The 19,945-nt window shown below is 40.5% G+C and overlaps 1 protein-coding gene across 1 annotated transcript; it reads right to left on the reverse strand.

Annotated features, from left to right (window-relative positions):
* Positions 1 to 5,164: 5,164 nt before the first annotated feature.
* CYTL1 (cytokine like 1) lies at positions 5,165 to 7,858 on the reverse strand. Its single transcript, XM_053976163.1, has 4 exons — positions 7,610 to 7,858; positions 7,459 to 7,503; positions 5,979 to 6,107; positions 5,165 to 5,764 (listed from the first exon to the last, which is right to left on the reverse strand). The coding sequence occupies exons 1-4, from the start codon at positions 7,751 to 7,753 to the stop codon at positions 5,681 to 5,683; spliced, it is 402 nt and encodes a 133-aa protein (XP_053832138.1). The 5' UTR covers positions 7,754 to 7,858; the 3' UTR covers positions 5,165 to 5,680.
* Between the last annotated feature and the right edge of the window lie 12,087 nt (positions 7,859 to 19,945).

Below are 19,945 nucleotides of genomic sequence, written 5' to 3' on the forward strand. Positions count from 1 at the left end.
AGTTTTGACCTGGGGCAGATGTCATTCTTCCAAACAAGTTTTGGATGTGTTCTAGGGGATAGAATGAAGCAGGGACCATTGCCAAGGAGTGACTTGACTGCAGCCACTCTGATTAGGAAGGCAAGTGTTTACTAATTAGGACAGGACAGCAAAAGAAGCAGCTATTGTATTTCATTACCCATTGCTTTTGTTTGTCTGTTTTCCCCCAAACATTTTCTTTTTTATGGAGCAGTGAGGACAACTTGTACTCTTTCTATATTTGTTTTAAAATTTAAATTAAAAAAAGTGAAACATTGTCTCCAAATACTTGGAGATAATTTTTCCTTTGTAATATACTGTTTTCATGGCAATACCAATAAATCTTTCTTCCTACATTACTTGACATTGATAAAACCCCAGCTGGATGTCTATATTTAATGTCAGGCACTGTGCTTCAAAAAAGATGGGAAACAAGTGAATAGAGATAAAAGAAAGGCAACAAGAAGTATTTCCTAGACCTCTGATCAATGAAGAAAGATTGAAAGAATTTGATTTGTAGAATAGGGAGAGAGAGACTGAAGTCTTTCAACTAGCATCTGTTGCAAAGACAAGAAATAACAATCCAATCCCCATTTCTGTGATGAATAAATCTGAAAGCAAAGGGTTTAAACTTTGAGAGGGTAAATTGGGTTCCTGGTAAAACTTTGTAAGAAAAGGGGCATCTGGAATGGATTGATTTGAACTTCTGTGGGCTTTCTAGATCAACAGTATTATAAAGTCTTTCAGGCCAACTGCTACCAGAAAAGACCTGTGATAGCCAGGCTAGTCTTGGGCTTAAGGGATGCAGTAGGAGATTTTGAGCTTCTTTCTTGTTCTATGACTTTGGTTTTTTCTTCTGTAAGATTTAAATATTAATGAAGTAATGTCAATATAGTCCAATCTATTGCAAAACATCTTTGGAGAAATTTTTCTTTCCCCCACATCTGTTTGGCTTCAAAATCCTCTTATCTGTCTGAGCACATCCTCTTTACAGATCTGCAAATATGACACAAGATTTCAGGGTATCTATCTATATAGTTATTTGTATTAGAAAAATAAATATTTTATTTGTTTTCTGTTTATTGCTATATTATTCACCTCAGGATATACATTTACCCTATGCTGAGGTAACTTAGACTATGAAATATCCCTTGATAATAAGATCATGACCCTTCTTTGGACACTGCCTCTGAATTTTGACTTAGTTACCAAGAGCTCCCTTGCAGACAGGTTTGTTTACTCTGGATGGCACAGGGTTCCTGCCCGTAGCAAAAGAAAATTGTAAACCCAAAAGATTACACAAATAAAGTTGCTGGAGCTTGTCCATTGTAATTTTCACTTGCACTGCCATACCCTCCAAAAATAAGAAGATTTTAATGTAGATAAAAGTACTGGTCCGAGTAGAGAAGTTAAATGTTTGTAAGGTAACATTATTTACCCAATTTTAGCATTGTAGCAAATTTTTGGAAAATCTAGGTCAGAATCTTATTAAGGCAACCTGCAAACACCACATGCATTGGAAATTATGCAATGGACAAATGGGCACTTCCAAATGTGATGTTTGGACAAACCAATGCTCTGCTCAAAGTGTACAGCCTAAAATATCAGATTCCTTCTCAATGCTGCATTAATGCTTTCCCTTTTCATAACAAAAATCCCAAACAAACAAAACCACCATAATATTTGTACCACTTTAGTTACTAGCAAATCACATCCTACCCAGTGGAACCTCGTCACCCTGAATGACCTAATTATTTGTTTGAAGTCTGCCATCCTTCCTGATTTCACAAAACCCAGTGTATGAGGAATTAAGTGATCAGAGTCCCTTCTTACGGAAAGCCAATTTGACTGGAAAAGAAAGAGAAGGGAATGAGCTGGTTCCAGTAAAATTGATCTATGAATTTTTGGCAAGATTGGAAATTGATATTTTTAATAGCTTTACAAACACAGTACCCAAGATCTTGGGATTCCAGATAAGATAGGGGAGAGTTTAGCAGTCCTAGGGCAGGTCTTCAGTGAGGTTTCTTGCAGAGCCAGAGAAGTCTCCAAAAGAAAACCTATTCCTAGGATTGACTGCTCCTTCCAACAAACCTCCTTCAACAGGCAAGAAAATGGAACAGATGCTTTGTCTTTCTACAATTCTTCCCTAAGCACTGTACAAACTGAGTGCAGTTTCTTAATGATGTGCTTATAGTAATATTCTGCAATAACTAGGCAAGATGCCAGTTGGCACATTACAACAAATATGTCCTTTTTAATCCCTTCACAGTCTCCCTTGTTGGCCAGAGCCCTAATGAGTCTGGACTGCTGTGTTGCAGGAACAAATGCTCAGCTGCATGAATGGCTCCACTGCTCCTTATATACCTGGTGACTTAAAAAGTTGGTAAACTTAATGTTGTACTGAAAGGGAAAGCTGGATGTTTTCTTGCCAAATTACAAGTGGATTATATCTCTTTATCAAAGGATTTTTTTTTGCCTCTGGACTGTGAAAACCTGGAAAAAATTGTTCATAAAAACATTTCATCTAATCACAAATCTTATTAAGACAGTCTGAATGACAGGAGGTTGCTGTGATTTGAAAGAGCATAGCTTTGCTCTCAGCACACTTTCCATTCAAAATGTCATATGAGACGTAGAGAGAGTCACAGGATAAGCCATAAGGAATATACTTGTAAAAACCCACCAACGACCAGAAAAACCTGATTCTGGGAATAAAATATACAACACCTGCAAATGGGGATAGGCTTTTAAAGTCCATTCAAGTATGCACAATCCCCAAAGCACCAACTTGCATTTTGCAGCTTCTGCAGAACTAGGATGTACCAGTGCAGAACAGAGCTGTTGGTAAGCAGCCATGCTGAGTGTACTGCAAAGCGTGGCCCTGTCAGTCATGAAAAAGCTAAAGTTACGAACAAAAACATTGCAAATAAAACAACACTTTCTATTCTGTTTCCAATTCGAAAGACTTCTTGCAAGATATTTAGTACTAAATAAATCAGGTTGCATTTTCTTCACAGAAGTAACCAGCTTGAAAGAGGTGAAAATATATTTGGAAGATGGTTGAAAGAATGGGAACATCACAGGAGAAATCTGGAGTTAGGATCACACTTTTCATCAAAATGTCTAGGGAAGGCTTATTAGCCTCAATAAAGAAAAGTAGGAGTTTTGAGAATTTCATGAGAAAATCTTCATCAAATACTCAATTTCAGAGAGTGTGTGTCCCTGGGGAGGAAAGCAGCAGGGGCAGAAGTGCCACAGTTACCAGCACGTTTACCCAAGGTCTGGTCCTAGACACTGTGTTATGGGCTTCTGCAGGAGAGGAAACGCATCTTGCTCTGCAGTTGGCTTGCCAAGTGCCAATACAAGCTTTACAACAGGCCAATCTTTAAAACCTGTGATATCTGGAGGTGGAAAAACCACCCAAAAATGAACAGCTTCTGCTGCCAGTTTCCAAGCATGTGTACTGTCCAGTCCCTGGGTTGGCTTTGTAAGGACCATGGCCTGTGGTGTCTGTACCACACTTTTTTGCAGGGTTCATCCATGGCTGGCTTTGTATAAAGATATGAAAAACAGAAGCTGTGATGTGGTTTTGGCACTTTTATGGAAGTGGATGGAACTTGATGTTATCCCAGTGCTGCTTGCTTCCCCAGGAGGGGTCTCAGTCCCTGGTTAGAGGGGGCAAAAATTTGAACGTGGAGTCTGACAGCAAATTGTCCAACTCTACCTGTGTTTCTCCTTGATCCAGGGACCTGCCAGTGCTTACACACCTTCTGTGGGTACCAGGCTGCCTGCCAGCATGCTAAGAGGTGCCTGTATTGCAGAATATGGCTGTTATGGAAGGAGTTTTCCTTGGGCATGTCCAGGTGATGCAGAAAAATAGGTATTGGTATCTCTAGAGTGTATTGGGTCTTGTACAGAAGCTGTTGGCTTGGAAAGAAGGGTTCTGAAAGGCAAACTAAGCAATGATTTTCCTGATAGTAGGACCATCTGAGCTGTTGCACCTTTTTGAGTTCAGCCTGGTACAAGATTAGATTGCTGAATTTCTACTGTCTCTACCAGATGCTTGTAGAGATACTTGAGTGAAACCACTGCAGGCAGAATGGCTCATCTAAAGGAGTATTAGGGTTAACATATGAGGACTTAATCTTCAAGAGGGAATTACAAAGTCTGATAGGCACTTTCCTTGAATGTACACTTCAAATTGAAACAAACTGGAAAGAAAAGCACTCGTTTATTTCTTTCCCCTGGGGTCAGATTTTCCACCCTTATTCTATTCAAAGGCACAGTCAAATTTTCTATTCCTAAAATCAGACTAGTAGTTTCAACAAAACAAAGTGATTCCATAATGAAGAAGAAATGCTTTCCTGCCCATCCCCAACACTCTTTTTGTTCTGAATTAATCTTATTATTCACTTATTTACATAACAGTTGTAAAACATGTTGATTTGTACCATGAGGATTGTCGTGTAAACACCCAGTTATGGAAGATGGGGCTTTTATAAAACATGGTGAGATCACTGACCAAGCCACCAGCGTTGGCAGTGCTGTAGATGAACGGTCAACAAATTCTATTCTGGAGAGAGAGGAATTACTTGCCCTGGGGGAAGGAAGGGATTCTCTTAGGTAACAGCAGCTACTTCCAAGATTATGGGGAAGATACTTTCTATTCTTGGCACCAAAGGTTGTGAAGGTCTCATGTGCTGCACATTCTGAAGACACCCATGACTTTGGAATTACTGTCTGGAAGTTTTATTAATCCCACTGGCTCAACTATATGGGCTATGTCTCAAAAAGCTATCTGAAATTTTAATAGACTTTCTGAGCCTCTGGCTCAGAATTTATCTCGCAACCCAGAAATACTATTAAAAACAAATCATTAATTTCATCAAACAAGTTGTTTGTAGTATAGAAAAATTCTACTAGTAGAAACTTACACACTGTCAAAGCATGCAGACACAACAAAGTGTGCATTGCTATGGAAACAAAGGTTATGCTGGGAAAAAAAACTTGCAAGTGACTGTGAAAAGTAAGTTTATAAGTGTGACACCTTTCAGCTTGATCTTGAAAGACATATTGCAACACAAGCATCTTGGATTAGAAGATTGTTTTTATTTAGTTTTCCACAGAGACATGTTTCTTTCACCTCTCTTCTCACAAATCTGACATCAAAAACTATCAAGATATATATATGTATGAGCTGCACAGGCAGAAAAATCTGTCAGTACAGCATCACTATTCTTCTATCAAACATTCTAAGAAAAACAAATTTGGTCCCTTCCATGCCCATCTAATACAAGAAAAACAGCTAAGTCAAGAGAGAATATATATATGAGTCTAGTTATTCATAAAAGAGTAAAAATAAAAAAAATCTAGTTTCTGATGTTTAAACAAAACATACTTTATACATTTGGCTAAGCTGAAATATTGTACCTTGCCAAATGAAAAACTGCTCCCTAATGGTAGGTTCCCTAGCAGCTCAGTAGGTATGCAAGGCATGCAATTCATTTCCTGCCAAGGCAGAGAAAAATGGGTAGGTCTGAGATTATATTGCTAGTGTGCCTGAAAAATATCTTAGTTGTTAATGTTATAGACTGCATATACATATTTTGACTTTTGGTCTCCTTGAAACTTTCCCAGGTATAACTTTTGGGTTAACTGTCTTTTAGCTCTCAGTGATGGAGTGTTCAATGGGAGGTGAAATAGGAATTTCCAGAGCATTACAGTCATCAGTGAGGAACACCAGGTCCTGGAGAAACAAACAACAACAACAACAACAAAAAAAAAAAAAAAAAAAAAAAAAAAAAAAAAAAAAAAGGAAAAAAAAATAAGGTAAGGTTTATAAGGAGGAAGGCAGAAGATAGCACAGTGAGAAGCTTGGGCCTGATCCAGTTTTGGTGGTCAGTGGAGACAGGCAGGGCTAAAAGCAGGGACTCTGTCCCTCTTGATGCATCTTGACCTACCCTTCTGCAGTAGGAGATCAAGATGGTATACAGGCTCCGGGCTTTTTCCTTCAGCTCGTTCACTTCAGCCACTCTGTCACAGCCAGGGTAGGCCACAAAGTCACGGAGTTTTGCCAGCACACAGTAATTCTGCAAAGCATGCAAAAGAGGTCTGTGTAACCCTGCACAAGTACAGATTTATGTTCCTCATCCACCACTTCCAAAATTCTTACTGCTGTGTGGGAACCTTGAATTCCTCCCACTGTGTACATGTAATCTATGCAACCTTTAGTTGGGCAAATTAATCATCAGTATTTTATAACAAAGATGTTTGGCCCAAATAAGTCCTTGAAAAATTGCATATATACAGTCTTAGTCTGCCAGCTAATTTCTCACATGCTTTCGGAGGCAGCAGCGCCAATACAATCAAATCTGCTCCCATAGTAGGTGAAGCATTCTACAGAGTAGGTGCACTGTCTCACTTTTTAGAGAGCACTTGATTTAGCAGATGAAGAGATTATCAAGATCTCACAGACTTGATTCCTCTATTCCTGTACAATAGGATAAACCGCGACCAGTCCTGATTTTTTCGAAGTAATTTTTACCTCAGACTTTGTGTTATCAAAATAAAACACAGGCAACATGAATCTCCTTGTGAAGCAGGTAAATAAATATCCCAGCTTTTGCTTTAAAGCCAGCGAAACTGAGGCACTGGAATCATATTTCTTCGTCTTTGTCATGATGTGAAACACTGGCAGCTCTGGAATTGGTATCTAGAATGTCCTGAATTACAAGACTTGGTGTAGCTGCTTATGGAAAAATGTGTCAGAAATTTGTTTTGTCTGGTATTTTCTATTTTTTATCTACTCTGTTGAACACTGGAAAAAGAAGCAAAACATATCAAATACCCCACTGCAGAACACTAGGACACTAACTGTGTGTGCAGGTTTTTTTTTCTTAGCTGGGAGACAGCTATTGCTTTTTTTTTTCAGGAGCACACTTCCATATCCTCAGGCATATTTTTTCTTTCTGTATTCAATAAGTAGCTCTTTAAAAGACAAAAAGCCAGCAAGGCATTCCTGCATTGCTTTTTATTAAAACTAAATGCTAAAAACCACTCAGGATATAAAATGAAGTAGATTTATTAAGTGAAGAAAGTTAATTCTACATTTCTTCTTCTACACTATTATTCAACATTTTGTTGTACTTATTTAACTTCTGAAAAGGCTCTGTCACAGTAAATTAATTGTGTGCATATGGTACTAACTTAAAAACATTGATTTCCTAATTTTAATTTTTTTAATGAAGTAAAATCTCAGAGAGTCCATTGGGATTTTAATAAGGTTCAAATGGACTTATTTTTTTGTCACTCATCTATCTAGTTAATTACATTTTTAAAAATCCTTTTAAATCACTCCTCTGGGGTATAATATTGAGTTATTCTCACTTTTCATTGACTACTTTTACTGCACAACAGTAAGAAAGAAGTGTGCAAACTTACGTGTATGTCCAAGTACAGCCTGGGCAGTGTCTCCACGCACGAGTCCTGCGGGAAGGAGGAAAGACTTGTTGCAATTTTGTTTTGAGAGAAATCTGTGTCAAAAGGGGCAACCTGCAGTGTTTGTGCAGGAGCAGTTTTTAGGTGGACTCACCACAGTCTTGGAGGTCTGCAACTCCTTAAAGGACTCAGTGATTTCCCTGCTCAGAGACAACACCCTCGAGTAGCAAGTTGGAGGGGCTGCGCTGGCTAGCAGGGCAGCAGAGAGCACAGCAATCAGGAGCAGCAGCATCTTCATTGTGGGGACTTTGTCCAAAAGAGGAGGAAGGGAGGGAAAAAATCACTCCCACTGGTTAGGTAGGTACTGCTGAGCATCAACGAGTAAGCTGGACAAATCAGGTCTCAGTTAAATAGTCTCCTGCATGAACAGGAAGAAAAGTCTGGGGGTGGTCCGAGCAGCAGCTTACTGCCGTCTTAAATTTCCTGCCAGCCTATGAGGCAGAGCTGCAAGCACTTTCCTGCCCAGAGCAGGGAAAGAGGGAATGAGGGTAGCAAAAACAAACACCACTGGCTCTTTTCATTCCAGAAAGAAAACAAGCTAGTGAGCATCTCAAACAACAGAAATAAGTGTAAGAAAAAGCACAGGGCTCTCAAAGTGTCATAGGCCCTAATCCTCTATGTGCTTTGGCACACGCGTCTCTTCTCTGAGACTACATAAGCTGCAGATAGAAATCCTTCCAAATAGCAAACTTCCAAATAGCAAACTTCCCCAGCACAGGAAGGACATGGACCTGTTGCAGTGAATCCAGAGGAAGCCATCACATTGATTAAAGGGGTGGAGCAGCTCTCCTATGAGGAAAGGCTAACAGAATTGGGATTGTTCTGCCTGGACAAGAGAAGATGTCAGGGTGACCTAATTACAGCCTTCCAGGACTTGAAGGAAGCCTACAAGAAAGATAGAAAGGAACTTTTTACAAGGGCAGGTAGTGACATGACAAGGGGGAATGGCTTCAAACTGAAAAAGAGTAGGTTTAGACTAGATATTAAGAAGAAATTTTTTCCTGTGAGGTTGGTGAGGCACTGGAACAGGTTGCCTCTAGAATTTGTGGATGCCCCGTCTGGAAGTGTTGAAGGCTGGGTTGGATTGCATTTTGAGCAAGCAACCTGGTCTAGTGGAAGCTGTCCCCATCCATGACAGTGTGGTTGGAACGAGATGATTTTTAAAGTTGCTTCCAAAACAAGCCATCCTATGATTCTATTATTCACAATTTGTCAATCAAAACAGTAGTGCTTGTGATGGCTGCTGGGGAAGACCCATGTATTTACATATTCATAGTCTCAAGCAAAGTGAATACATCTCTATATGGCTGTGATAAAAGTATAAAAGTTATTTTGCTTTTTGGGTTGAATTTATGAGGCTTTGCTCTTTTATTAGATTCCAGACGGAGCTGAGAAATCCAGATGCTGGAATATAGGCCTGAAGCTGAACATATGTTATTTTATATGTTAATTGTCCTGTAAAATGGAGGTACCCTTGAATGAAGAACTGGTTATTTTGAAAGTTATGCCACCCACAAAATTTTAATAAGGTATTAACTAAAACAAAAAAGTATCTGATGAAGTACTACAGTCCCCTGGCATTGGAGTACACCAGGAAGATTCCTCTGAAGATGGGAAAACGAGTTTTGGAGAAAAAGACATACTCTCTATGTTGCAGAGAACTCTGAGTTAAATGCACCAAAACACCTGGGGGAAACAGGAGAGCAGGGCTGTATACTACTGTCTCGTTATGCACTTCTTTGCCTTCATAAAGAAAAGTTGGTTTAGTAACAGCTTGTGCTCCTGAATGTTAAAGTGGTACAACCTTGGAGAGGAAAGAAAAACTGGGAGTCCTGGTTGTGGGAATTTTAGGACTGCTGGATCCTATTTTTGGGAAGAGTTGCCTGGACAAGTCATTGCAGAGGCCAGAGGGAGACAGGAAGCCTTTTGAGAGGGCTCCAAGCAGCCAGATCATAGATCTAAACACAGCTACCTGGTGCACATCTAAGGAAAGGATCCCACTGACTGTGAGTCTTGCTGGTAAAAAAACAGACTCTTAATCACCATCTCATTGCTATAAAGAATATTATCCTTCTATCACATTCATTTTTGGCAAGCTGCTAAAATGTAGTTGCTCTGCCAGAACAGCATAAATGGTCTCCCAGTACTACAAGTCAGCAACCCAGCTGCTGCCAAGGATAACTTAGGAAAGAAAAGGCTGGATCCAGGCTTCACCAAAACACTTAATCAAATTTTAAAAACAAAAAAAAACCCAACCAACCAAAAAACAAAACAAAACAAAACAAAACAAAACAAACCAAAAAAGAAAAAACAAAACCCCAAAAAAACTAAACAAAAAAAAACCCACCAAAAACACCCCACAAACCTCCCCCCCAAAACCCAACCAAACCAAAAATACCAACAAAACAAAACAAACAAGTAAACAAACAAAAAGCCAAACCAACCAGCCAACAAAAAACAACAAAAAAAACCAAACCAAACCAAACCAAAACAAAACAAAACAAAAAAAAAAAACCCAAAAAAAACAAAAAAAAAACCCACCACAACAAAACCCCACCCCAAATAGCTGTTTTGTGAAGGGGAAAAGTTGCTGAGATAATTTGCTGTGAGGTTTTTGCTCAGCTATCATCAGAAAGAGTAGAGGGGTTTTTTTTTCTGAAAAAACATGAAGTACTGGAGTTTAATTTCCTCACCCACATCTTTTCCCTGGGCCAGATTTACTTGCATAGTTAACTCTGACTGAAATGAGTATTTTCCAATATCCAGTATCTCATCAGCACTACTGTCTATCTCAGCATGCAGAATCTGCAGTTCAGTTAAACAAAGACAAATACTTTCTTCTCAGTTATTTCTATTTGTAGCTAATCAGCAAGATTATCCTTCATCTCTGAGTACATTCAATTTATGGTCCAGGTATGAGTAAATAATTTCTTTTTTCTCTAAGAAGCTCAGTGGTGAACTTGCAAGTGACACCAGGCACTGGGAGTCCTTTCAGTCTGAGGCACCTGGCTCAACTCTGAACCAGATGCACAGCTACCAAAGCCCTTGAAACTCCAGAATCTTTTCAGGGTTTTTATCCAGTCACTCATACAAAGCCACTTATTAATTCTGGTGCATTCCCTGCCTTGGGCAGAGAAGGTCTTTAACAGGGAAACACAAGCTGTTCTTCACAAAGGCTAATAGTCTCTTGGAGGCAATATTCAAAATGGACATGGAAATAGAATTTAGAGCTACAGGAGGGGAAGAGAGAAAGGATCAAAATGTATTATAGTCAAAATTTGCCTAAGGATTGCCTCTATGGAGAAGCAGCTATTTACAGCCCTTCCAGTCTGTGGCACAATGCTCAGGCTGGCATTAGGAGGGAGCACAGCAGGAGTCAGTCAGTGTCCCCATATTTGTTATAACCATCACTCTGTGGATATCTCCAGCATACACATCTTTATCATGCTCTTCCTTTCAGTGAGCATGGGGCTTCAAGGGCTCGGGACCACTCTCAGAATTTTGCATTAACTCTTGAGGCTGATGATGTCACTATCTCTCTGAGTGCTCTTCACAGTGCATTTATTTACTCTTATATGAGAAAGACTCCATAGCAAAAGCAGACACATGGGCAGAGAAGGAACTTAGAAGCCTGCAATGACATAACTGTAATTTTTATTAAAAATGATATATTTTTATTAAAAGAAAAATGTGACTATGTTGTCTTTTTTGCTTCCAATTTACTGAAAACTCAAACAATAATATTTTTCTAAAAGTCTAGGGACTCACTATACAGCCAGAAATTCCTCCCATGTTTGAACAGTCTACCGGGGTGTCCACCAACTTTTGATAAAAGCCCTTACAAGCTGCTGATTTCTTAATACCAAAATCCACCTGCTTAATGAAAACGTTGATTTTAAAATAGTTAGGGGCTGTCATGAGACACCTCATGAAAGGAATTTCTGACTATATTGAAAAATAGGAAAGGTAAAACATAAAAACAGCAAAACAGAGAAAGTCCTGTGTATTTAAGCAGCACCTCAAAGCCCAAAGTGACTCAGCTGTTTGCTGTGGTGAAGGTACCACTTCTTGCTCCAGAGCAACTGTTCTGCAAGCTTCCAGCTCAAGATAAGACTTTTTGGAAATTCTGGCCTCTTGGTTACCTCATCTGTTTGCCATGTCTTTCCTTGCTGTGCAGCAGTACACTTGGCTGAGTCTTTCTGTAAACATCAGCTGAAATTCGGAGCAGAGTTTATGCAGCCTCACACATTACCCTGGGTCTGGGGGTGCTGGTGCACAATGCTGGCAGTTTCCTGGCACAGAGGGAAGCCTGATGTGGCAGGACTGTGTGCCTGCATTTGAAGCTGGGGTTAATCTCATGTGTTTTGTTTCATTTTCTCTTGATAGCAGTAAGATTATGCTGGTGATCTGAGTGGTTTGGCCAAGCTATGAGCAATGGACAAGGCAGGCAGGATCTCAAAGCTGTCTCTGGGCTGGTGCTGCAAATCTGTTTCCCCATGATAATTAAGGCAAAATTCCTTTTGCTTACTTAGTGGTGCAGGCTTCATTTTTCTTTCCTGTTGTTGTTATTTTTAAAAATTTACATATATATTGAGGAAACTAATGCTACTGCTCAATAGCCTGTTCTTACATAAAATAGTTATAGAAGCAGGTAAAGCCATCTGGGTCAGAAAAAGAAATTAGATGTTCTGAAATCTGTTGGTCTTGCTAGCACGAATCTGGCACTGGGTACTTTCCCTGAAGAAAAACATATGGAAATGGGGAGTCCTGTGGTCCAGGACAGAGAAAGGACAGCCCAGCAGAGCTGGGGAACAGGAATAATTTCCCTGTGCTGCCTCAGACCAGTTACCAAATCATTTGCACTGTCTATGCTGACCAGCCCTCTCTGCAGGCAGTGTCCAACCTGCCTTTGGAGCAGAGCAGGGGCTCAGGCAGCAGCAGCAGTGTCCTGCACCCAGAGGGCACACGGTGCTCTGGATGATGGCAGAGCCCAGGACAGTGCAGAGATGTCCACACGAGTGTCTGTCACTGCAGTGCAGGCATAGCCTGGCTTGTCTCTGTCTTGGCTGCTGTCTCCATAATGGGGATAATGGTATTTCCCACAGACACTGTGGGAACTCGGCCATCAGCACCAGGGAGACGGGAGATTATGCGGTTTAGCCTTGTCAGGGATACTCTTTTCAGTGACTGCAAGGCGTATTGATTCAAGTAATGCAGGATTTAGAGGCTTAAGCCTTCACTGCCTTGCTAAGAAAAAGTCAATTTTAGCTTGGAGTAACTTGCAGACCTCTTCAGTGAAATGACAGTGGTGCTTTCAGCCTGGCTTCCTCCTGGCCATAGGCACAGGCAGAGCTGCCTTGTCCCAGTAACACACAAGTGCCTTGTCTGGACACTGCCTGGGCTTTGAGACCACTCCTGTGTGTGAGTTCTCCCAAGGTAATACCATTCTTTATTAACACTGCAGTCAGGGTTACAATAGCAGAGTTTCAAGGAGGGAGCCTTGCTCATGTTTACAGCAGTATTTCAAGTTATTCACGCTTTCCTGCTGTGCCTTGCCTTCCATCCTCCTCTCTCTCTCTCTCTCTCTCTCTCTCATGCAAATGTGGCAGATAGCTCCAGGTCTTATCATTGCTGGTCAGCTTCCCACAGTCCCTGATTGCCCTCATGATGAAAAATTATGTCAGCCACCAAGGAGTGTACTGGAGGTGATATAAATAAATGTATTCATCTACCAAATCTGTCCCTGATACAAGCCCCCTGGGGAATTCAAATGTTGAAAAATGCAGGGTCTAAGTTCTCTTCTGTCCCTCCAAGGAGCTCTTGTCTACACTGTGGTTAATATGCAAGGAGATGTGGGAGTCTATTTTTTAGGACTGGTACTCCAGCACCTTTCAGAACAATTATGTCACTGAAAGAAAAAAATTGATGAGACTGAAAGTGCAGCTCTGTATAACAATCCAAACCAAGCCAAACAAGAATCCAAAGAGACTTTGCTGAACTACTGCCTACACAAGAGCTTTTTACTAGCTGCTTAGCATGCTACCAGGCACAGTTTTCTACTTACTCTTGCCTAGAAAACTGCAAATGTCATAGCTTGTGTTGTGTGTATTTCTGGATACAACCAACAGTACTTCCAGCAATTGCAAGGTAACATAAATTCTCATCTCATCTGGCTGAGAAGGTAAGGTACAAGTCCACACAATACATCATGTCTTCCTAGTTCTGCTTTCTTCCTGTCCACAGCTTTTTGAGTTTTATTAACTTAGCATAGTGGAAGAAATCCTGCCATCTCTGAAATCAGTAACACAAGTCACAGACTCCTGTGGATCCACATTCTCACTTTAGATTAAAACTTGTGCTCAGTTCACTGGCCTTAGTAGCACAAAAGCCCTGAAGCCAAAGTAAGAGTAAATCAGTCACATTATTTCTTGTTTCTGACAGAGTATTACCTTTGGAGTCCTGTGAGTTCGTGACACAACACAGATTCAGAGCTTTGTCAGTCCCTTGAAGCCAAATGACGTGACAAATACCTTGTACAGCTAAAATACTCTTCTAAGGAATACAACTGTATAAAATAGAGGGGGTTAGCTGAGGATCTACTCTACTTGCTAATATCCAGAAGTGATGAAAATGAAAGTAGGTTCATTTTATTTTAAAAAAATCCATAGACTTAGTAATTGTATTTTTGTTCTATCAGCTTGCCTTGAAACAAAGAAAAAATAAATACCAGAAAATGTCAGAAACTGGTGTTAACAACAGACTGTGTTTCAGATGTAATTGCCACCTAAACCTGAACAACTTTTCTGTTTTAAATTCTTTTGATAAAAATAAAACAGAAAAAGGATCTCCTTCTGCTTCTGAATCACATATTACATGTGTTCCCAGATGACTAAGTGTCCCTACAAGTGTGGTTTTGGTTTGTTTTTGTTTAAGTCGGATGACTAAGGAAAGAATGAGTTGAAAATACACGGAGTGTAGCTGCATGCATACATGGTATGGTCAATAGCTCCCCATGAGAATAAGACTGTAGCTTGTGGTGGGTCTTGCCTACACCTGGAGATGGCCCTGTCATTCTCACAGGTAGTTTTGAGAACATTTGCAAGGAAGAGGTGCTGGACAGGCCCCTCCTGCCTGCAGGGCTGTTCTCAGGCAGCTTCCCAGAGAGGGGCCAGCACTGGGCTAACCCAGCACTGGGATAAGCAGTGGCATGGGGAGCCCAGGGCAGCAGGTGCCAGGCCAGGGATGTGTGTTCATGGTCACCACCTGGGTGGTGGCAGAGCCAAGGCTGCCTTGAGGACCTTCCTCAGCAGAAGAGTGTCTGCTTACTCTCACAGTTTTATAAAGTTTCGGTTTATAGTTATTCCCAAAAGAAACAAGAAACAGTGACACAAAAGTGAGACAACATTACAGCTGGGTAATGTAGTGAGGAAAGCACTGAAGGATGGCACAAAGAAAAATATTTTGAGTGAAGAATCACTCTAGTTGGAGTGTTATATCTTTCATGTGTAGAACCAGCCGAGGTCTTAAACATCTATACTTTTAATTTTGGACCATTACTCTAATTTCCATTGGAAGGCTAATCAAATTAACATTTATTTCTCTTCTTTCTATTTGGCTGCAGCTTTTTTTGTTTTGTTTTGTTTTGTTTTGTTTGTTTGTATGATGTTTTCGAAGGGTTGTGGCTGGGGAAGAGAGAACTTGGCTTGATTTAAGATGTAAATGCAATTCTATCAATCTTCCCCTCTGCTAATGGTCTGCCTGGGCATTTTAAGGGCATATAGTGAAAAGGAAACTGTGACTGCTAAAGAAAAGCTACCCCCTGCTGTTCCTGTTCATATTTATTTCACAATCAGCCCATTGAAATGGTGTGATTCACACTCTGATGCTGTCGTTGTCTAGCTGGCAAAGTCACCAGAGAATTTAAAGAAGTTTCCCAAGCTGAAAATTAGGCAAACTGCATTTGGGCAAAAAGCAATCTTATCAGCAATGAGAGTTAGTTATATCACTGCAGTGATCTCTCTTGTTGAGAGCTGAGGCTACCCTTGCAAATGAGAAGCTCTCTTGAAATGAGCAGCTGTCTTCAAAAATCTGAGAACTGTTCCTTTTGAAATGTAAAGTGTCCTTCTGATATACATATATATAGAATATACAAGAGTGAAGTCAGCTAAAGTCTGCAGGGACAATTTAAATATTCTTTGTTTCTCAGATAAATAGCCCAAAAAGGGTAAAAGCATGTGTGAGTGCACAAGAGGGAAAGAGGATTCCCAATTCCCCAGTAATCTTGAGGAAATACTAAAGGAAAACCATGTCTGTTTATCTTAAATTATGCAGACTTAATGTACTCATCACCTTGTAACCAAGCAGCTTGTGTGAAATAATGACTTCCTGGTAACACAAAGACACTCAGCTGAAGTTTTAAAGTTACTATATTAATCACAATCTATTTTTGTGGCAAGTATTACCACATACCATTCCACTTTCCTAATGTAAAGATTTAGGAGTCTGTATTAACATAAATGATCAGAAATAAAAAGCAGATAGCTAGAGACTGGATTAATGGAAAGAATCAAATCCAATAACACTATGTGTTTGTCTATGAGATATCACATAACATTTCTACTGTAGTGCAAGAACTCATTATATATTGACTGTGGAGGATGAAAAAAAAGAAAGGTGCTAAGTTAATTACTACATACTTGCTCATTAATCATGGGATAAATATTAGCCACTAGTTAGAATTGCCATGAAATAGGTGAATTTAATCTAAGGATGTGTCAGAGGAGTTACAGCCAGCAGGGACAAGGAGATATTGGTGCATTTATTGGAGATAAATGCAGGGATCTGCTCATCTGGCATATTGGCCACTTTTGGCCACCCACAGCTGTGGAGTATGAATTCAGACTGCATGAGGTGCAGAAAGAAACAATGAGAATACTCAGTGTATGGGGAAGTTAGGACAACATGTCCATATTTCCCTCCTTCCTCTCTTTCCTTGTCACCGCAGTTCTTTTCCACAACTGGGTCCTTGCCCTGCTCTCCTGCCAAAGCCAGCTCTCATCTGTGCTGCTCAGGACACTCCAGACCCATCGCAGCCTGCCTTGCTCACAATCCACTTTGCCATGGCTGCTGCTGGGAAATTCTGTAGCAGGGGATAGAAAGGGAGGTGCTCCTGTAGCCCACTATGCACATACATCCCAGTCTCTCAAGATCAGGCACACTGAGACTGTAGAGCCCAGGCAAAGTAGGAACTCTGTTTCTGTGCCCAACCCTTTGTGTCAGGCTCTGCCTTGGTGGCTGACCAGTAGCGATCACTTTGTCCGAGGTGAGAATTGAAGCTGCAGAGGCACAGGACAATGGTCCATGGCTTTCTTGGAAAGAGCTCACAGCTGCCTGAAATAGAGACTGGAGGCCTTGGAGTCCAGCCCAGAGAAGGACGTGACAATGCACTGGCCAGAGAAGGACAGTTGTCCCACCTGGTCTGAATGGAGCATTTAAGCTGCTGTGCCAGCAGCACTGTGCAGCTACACAGTGCTCTCAGAAAGGCTGGTTTTGCTCCTGGGGAACATGAAAAGCACATGTACAGGCAGCAAAGCAGCTGCTACACACAGAACATCAACCTGTTTTATTCATTAAATATATGCTAACAGAAAAGATTGGCATCAACTTTGTTCACATCAAAAAGATACAGTTCCAATTCTTCCTACTGCATAATTTAGGTACATGAGCTTCTGTAATAATGCGCCAGGCAGAGAATGATGGCATTGTCCACACCATTGTCTCTCTGACACCAAAGAGAAATGAAGCAAATGGAGTCAAAGAACCCAAACACATTCAGGAAAGTATCAAAGTGATCAAAGCAGACTCTTTGATTCTGCTTTACACATACTTTTCAAAGAAGTGTTACATTTCCAAACACACTCTGTCCGTTCTTGATGCCAATAAACCAGTTCTGTTTAGCTTTATGCTTCGATAGGAGTAGGAACAAAAAAAAAATTCTTTAGTGAGTCTCATTTTCTAAGCTTTTCTGTCAAATTTTGAACTTGCTAGGAAAAGGCTAAATGTATTTGTTGTTCTTTGAGGAAGCTGAACCTTCATTGAGGGAGACCTGATGTCAGGCCTGAGTAGCCCTATAGGCAGATCAGCATTTGCAAGCTCAAGGAAAAACTCTGAGCAGATTTTTTTGTTCATCTGTATTTAATACACCTCTTTGTTAGCAGACCAAGCCTCAGGGAAAAAAAGAAAAGCAACTTACAAGGCATCTAAGAGCATTTTGGAAAAGGTGTCTTACCATAGTCCTTTTATAGCTGGAAAATATTGATTATTTTAATGTATCTTTCTCCCATTATTTTCCCAAAGACAAAGGCACCTGATCTAAATGCACTGAAGGAAAATATTGTTTTTTTATATTATCATTTGACCATTAATGATGTCAAGCATGACGTTTTCGCATACCCTCGCAGGATGTACTCCATTTTTGTCTTTGTAAAATCAAATTTTCTCTCTCTGCTGCAGTGATCGTGAAGCCCACGCTGCCCCCAGGGAGGTATTTTGTTTAGCTGTGTGGACACATTCCTCCAGGAAATATTGAAGCCAAACCACACACACACACACACACACACACACACACTCACACACACACACACTCACACAGACCCTCTATTAGAAGAATTCAAGGCTTGAGGAGAAAACAAACCAGTACTGGGTCTGGAATTGGAACTTCAGCGTATGTTGAATTGTGTTTTCACATTCTTTATTTTTACCAGTTTTGCTGTGGACCAATATAGGCATTTTCTGAACACAGGGAGCACTGTCCAAGGACAGCCCTATAGCCTCTGGCCGTGTCAGAGTGGGAAAAAACACCAACATGGAAAAAATGTTTGCATATCCAGCACTTACTTGTTTCTGCCATGTATGAGACAGACATGGAGAGTGGCAATAGTTGTCATGACTCAGAGTTTGCTGCACAGTATGTGGTTCTGGAGGAGAATCATTCAAGTCACGAGGTAAGAGAAGATATATAGGTAATGATTACTCTTTCATGCAATCTTTTCACTCACTCAAGGCAGAGCTATGAGAAAAATCAAGTTCTGTTTTATTCTTGGGCGGAGCCAGATGCGGGCAGCCACTTCGGCAGTTGGTGCCAGGAACAGGGGAACTGATACAGTGACTTGATTAAAACTATCAGAGTCTGACCCTCGCTTAGGACTTGGCTTCAGCCCTGAAACAGAGCTGCTATTAGGCCAGAGCCTCTCTGAAATTGCATTATATTCTGCTTTATTTTTTTTTGTTTATTTAACACATTCCTCTCTCTCTCTCTGTTTATCGAACTTTTATTTATCAAGATTTTTATTTATTTAACTTTTTTTTTTTTGTAGGCCTGGATCACAAGAACTAAAGACACCAGGGATTTGTGAGCTGCTTGCACATGGTTCAGATGACCAAACATGAGGACAAACCATGAAATATACTTGTCCTGCCAGACCCAATGACAGGCACCCCTTCTCTGCTGCCCAAGCAAAGATCCTGAGGACCACAGCCCCTCACGGCAGTGAGCTCAAGGAATCCCTTTCTTGGGGCTCCCTCCATTACCAGCTTCCCCAAGTGGAGCAGGGGAAGAGCCAGAAGGTGGATGTTCCTGTCTTTGGTGAGCAAAGGCCAAGGGGTGCCACTGTTTGATGCTGCAGTGACACAGAAAAATTACTCCACTCATGGTGAAAACATCACAAACTCAGGAATGGATGTTGCAGCTTGTTTTACTAAAAATCACTGCTAGGTAGGGATAAAGATTTTGTAAGTGTTTTGGGTAGTGCTGAACACAACATTATTTATTAGCAAATGAGTTTATTAGAATTCTATTAGTAATTAGAAAGCAGATACTTGAAAACTAGGATATGACTAAAGTAAATGAGGGTGTTTCTTTCCCCTTCGGATTATTTTGGTGCTTAAGCTAACATTAAACAGTAGATGTGACAACTATATTCTTAGAAGAAATACAAAATTATTTTGGGTTAGACTGATGATGTTGAGAGATTCTTGCTACAGAATTGGTGTATAAATTACTTGAATTCCCAGTGCAATCCCTGAAAGACCTTCAGCTGTGTTAGAGACCAGCATCAGATGCTGACCTTTTTTTACAAAGAGAGCACTGATTAAAAGGTGATGGTGTTCTTCTTGAGGTAAAACTCAAGGTTCACAGCCTGCTGGTGAATTCAGTAAGGGCATCCTTTGACTTGAAACTGTGTGCTTGTGTGTGCATAAAAAACACCCAGAAAAAGTTGTGGACAAATACTTGGGTACAACTACCTACTCAAGCAGGGTATGCTTGGGTGGTCTCTGTGCTGGAGTTTTTAATGCATAATGCAGAATCTTCTTTAATAAATCATGTGGCCATTGGTCCTTCTGAAGCATAAATGCCTTAGGAGCTATAATG

Source organism: Vidua macroura, chromosome 4 (genome assembly GCF_024509145.1).
Source record: "Vidua macroura isolate BioBank_ID:100142 chromosome 4, ASM2450914v1, whole genome shotgun sequence".
In the NCBI taxonomy this organism is placed as follows: domain Eukaryota; kingdom Metazoa; phylum Chordata; class Aves; order Passeriformes; family Viduidae; genus Vidua; species Vidua macroura.

What these genes read in the sequence shown, in the direction of transcription:
- CYTL1 (XM_053976163.1), bottom strand. Translation starts at nt 7,753, where the DNA reads ATGAAGATGCTGCTGCTCCTGATTGCTGTGCTCTCTGCTGCCCTGCTA. An exon ending in GGCTGTACTTGGACATACAC is followed by an intron (nt 6,108 to 7,458) that starts GTAAGTTTGCAC and finishes CATGCTTTGCAG; the next exon opens with AATTACTGTGTGCTGGCAAA. An exon ending in TGATCTCCTACTGCAGAAGG is followed by an intron (nt 5,765 to 5,978) that starts GTAGGTCAAGAT and finishes TTGTTTCTCCAG; the next exon opens with GACCTGGTGTTCCTCACTGA.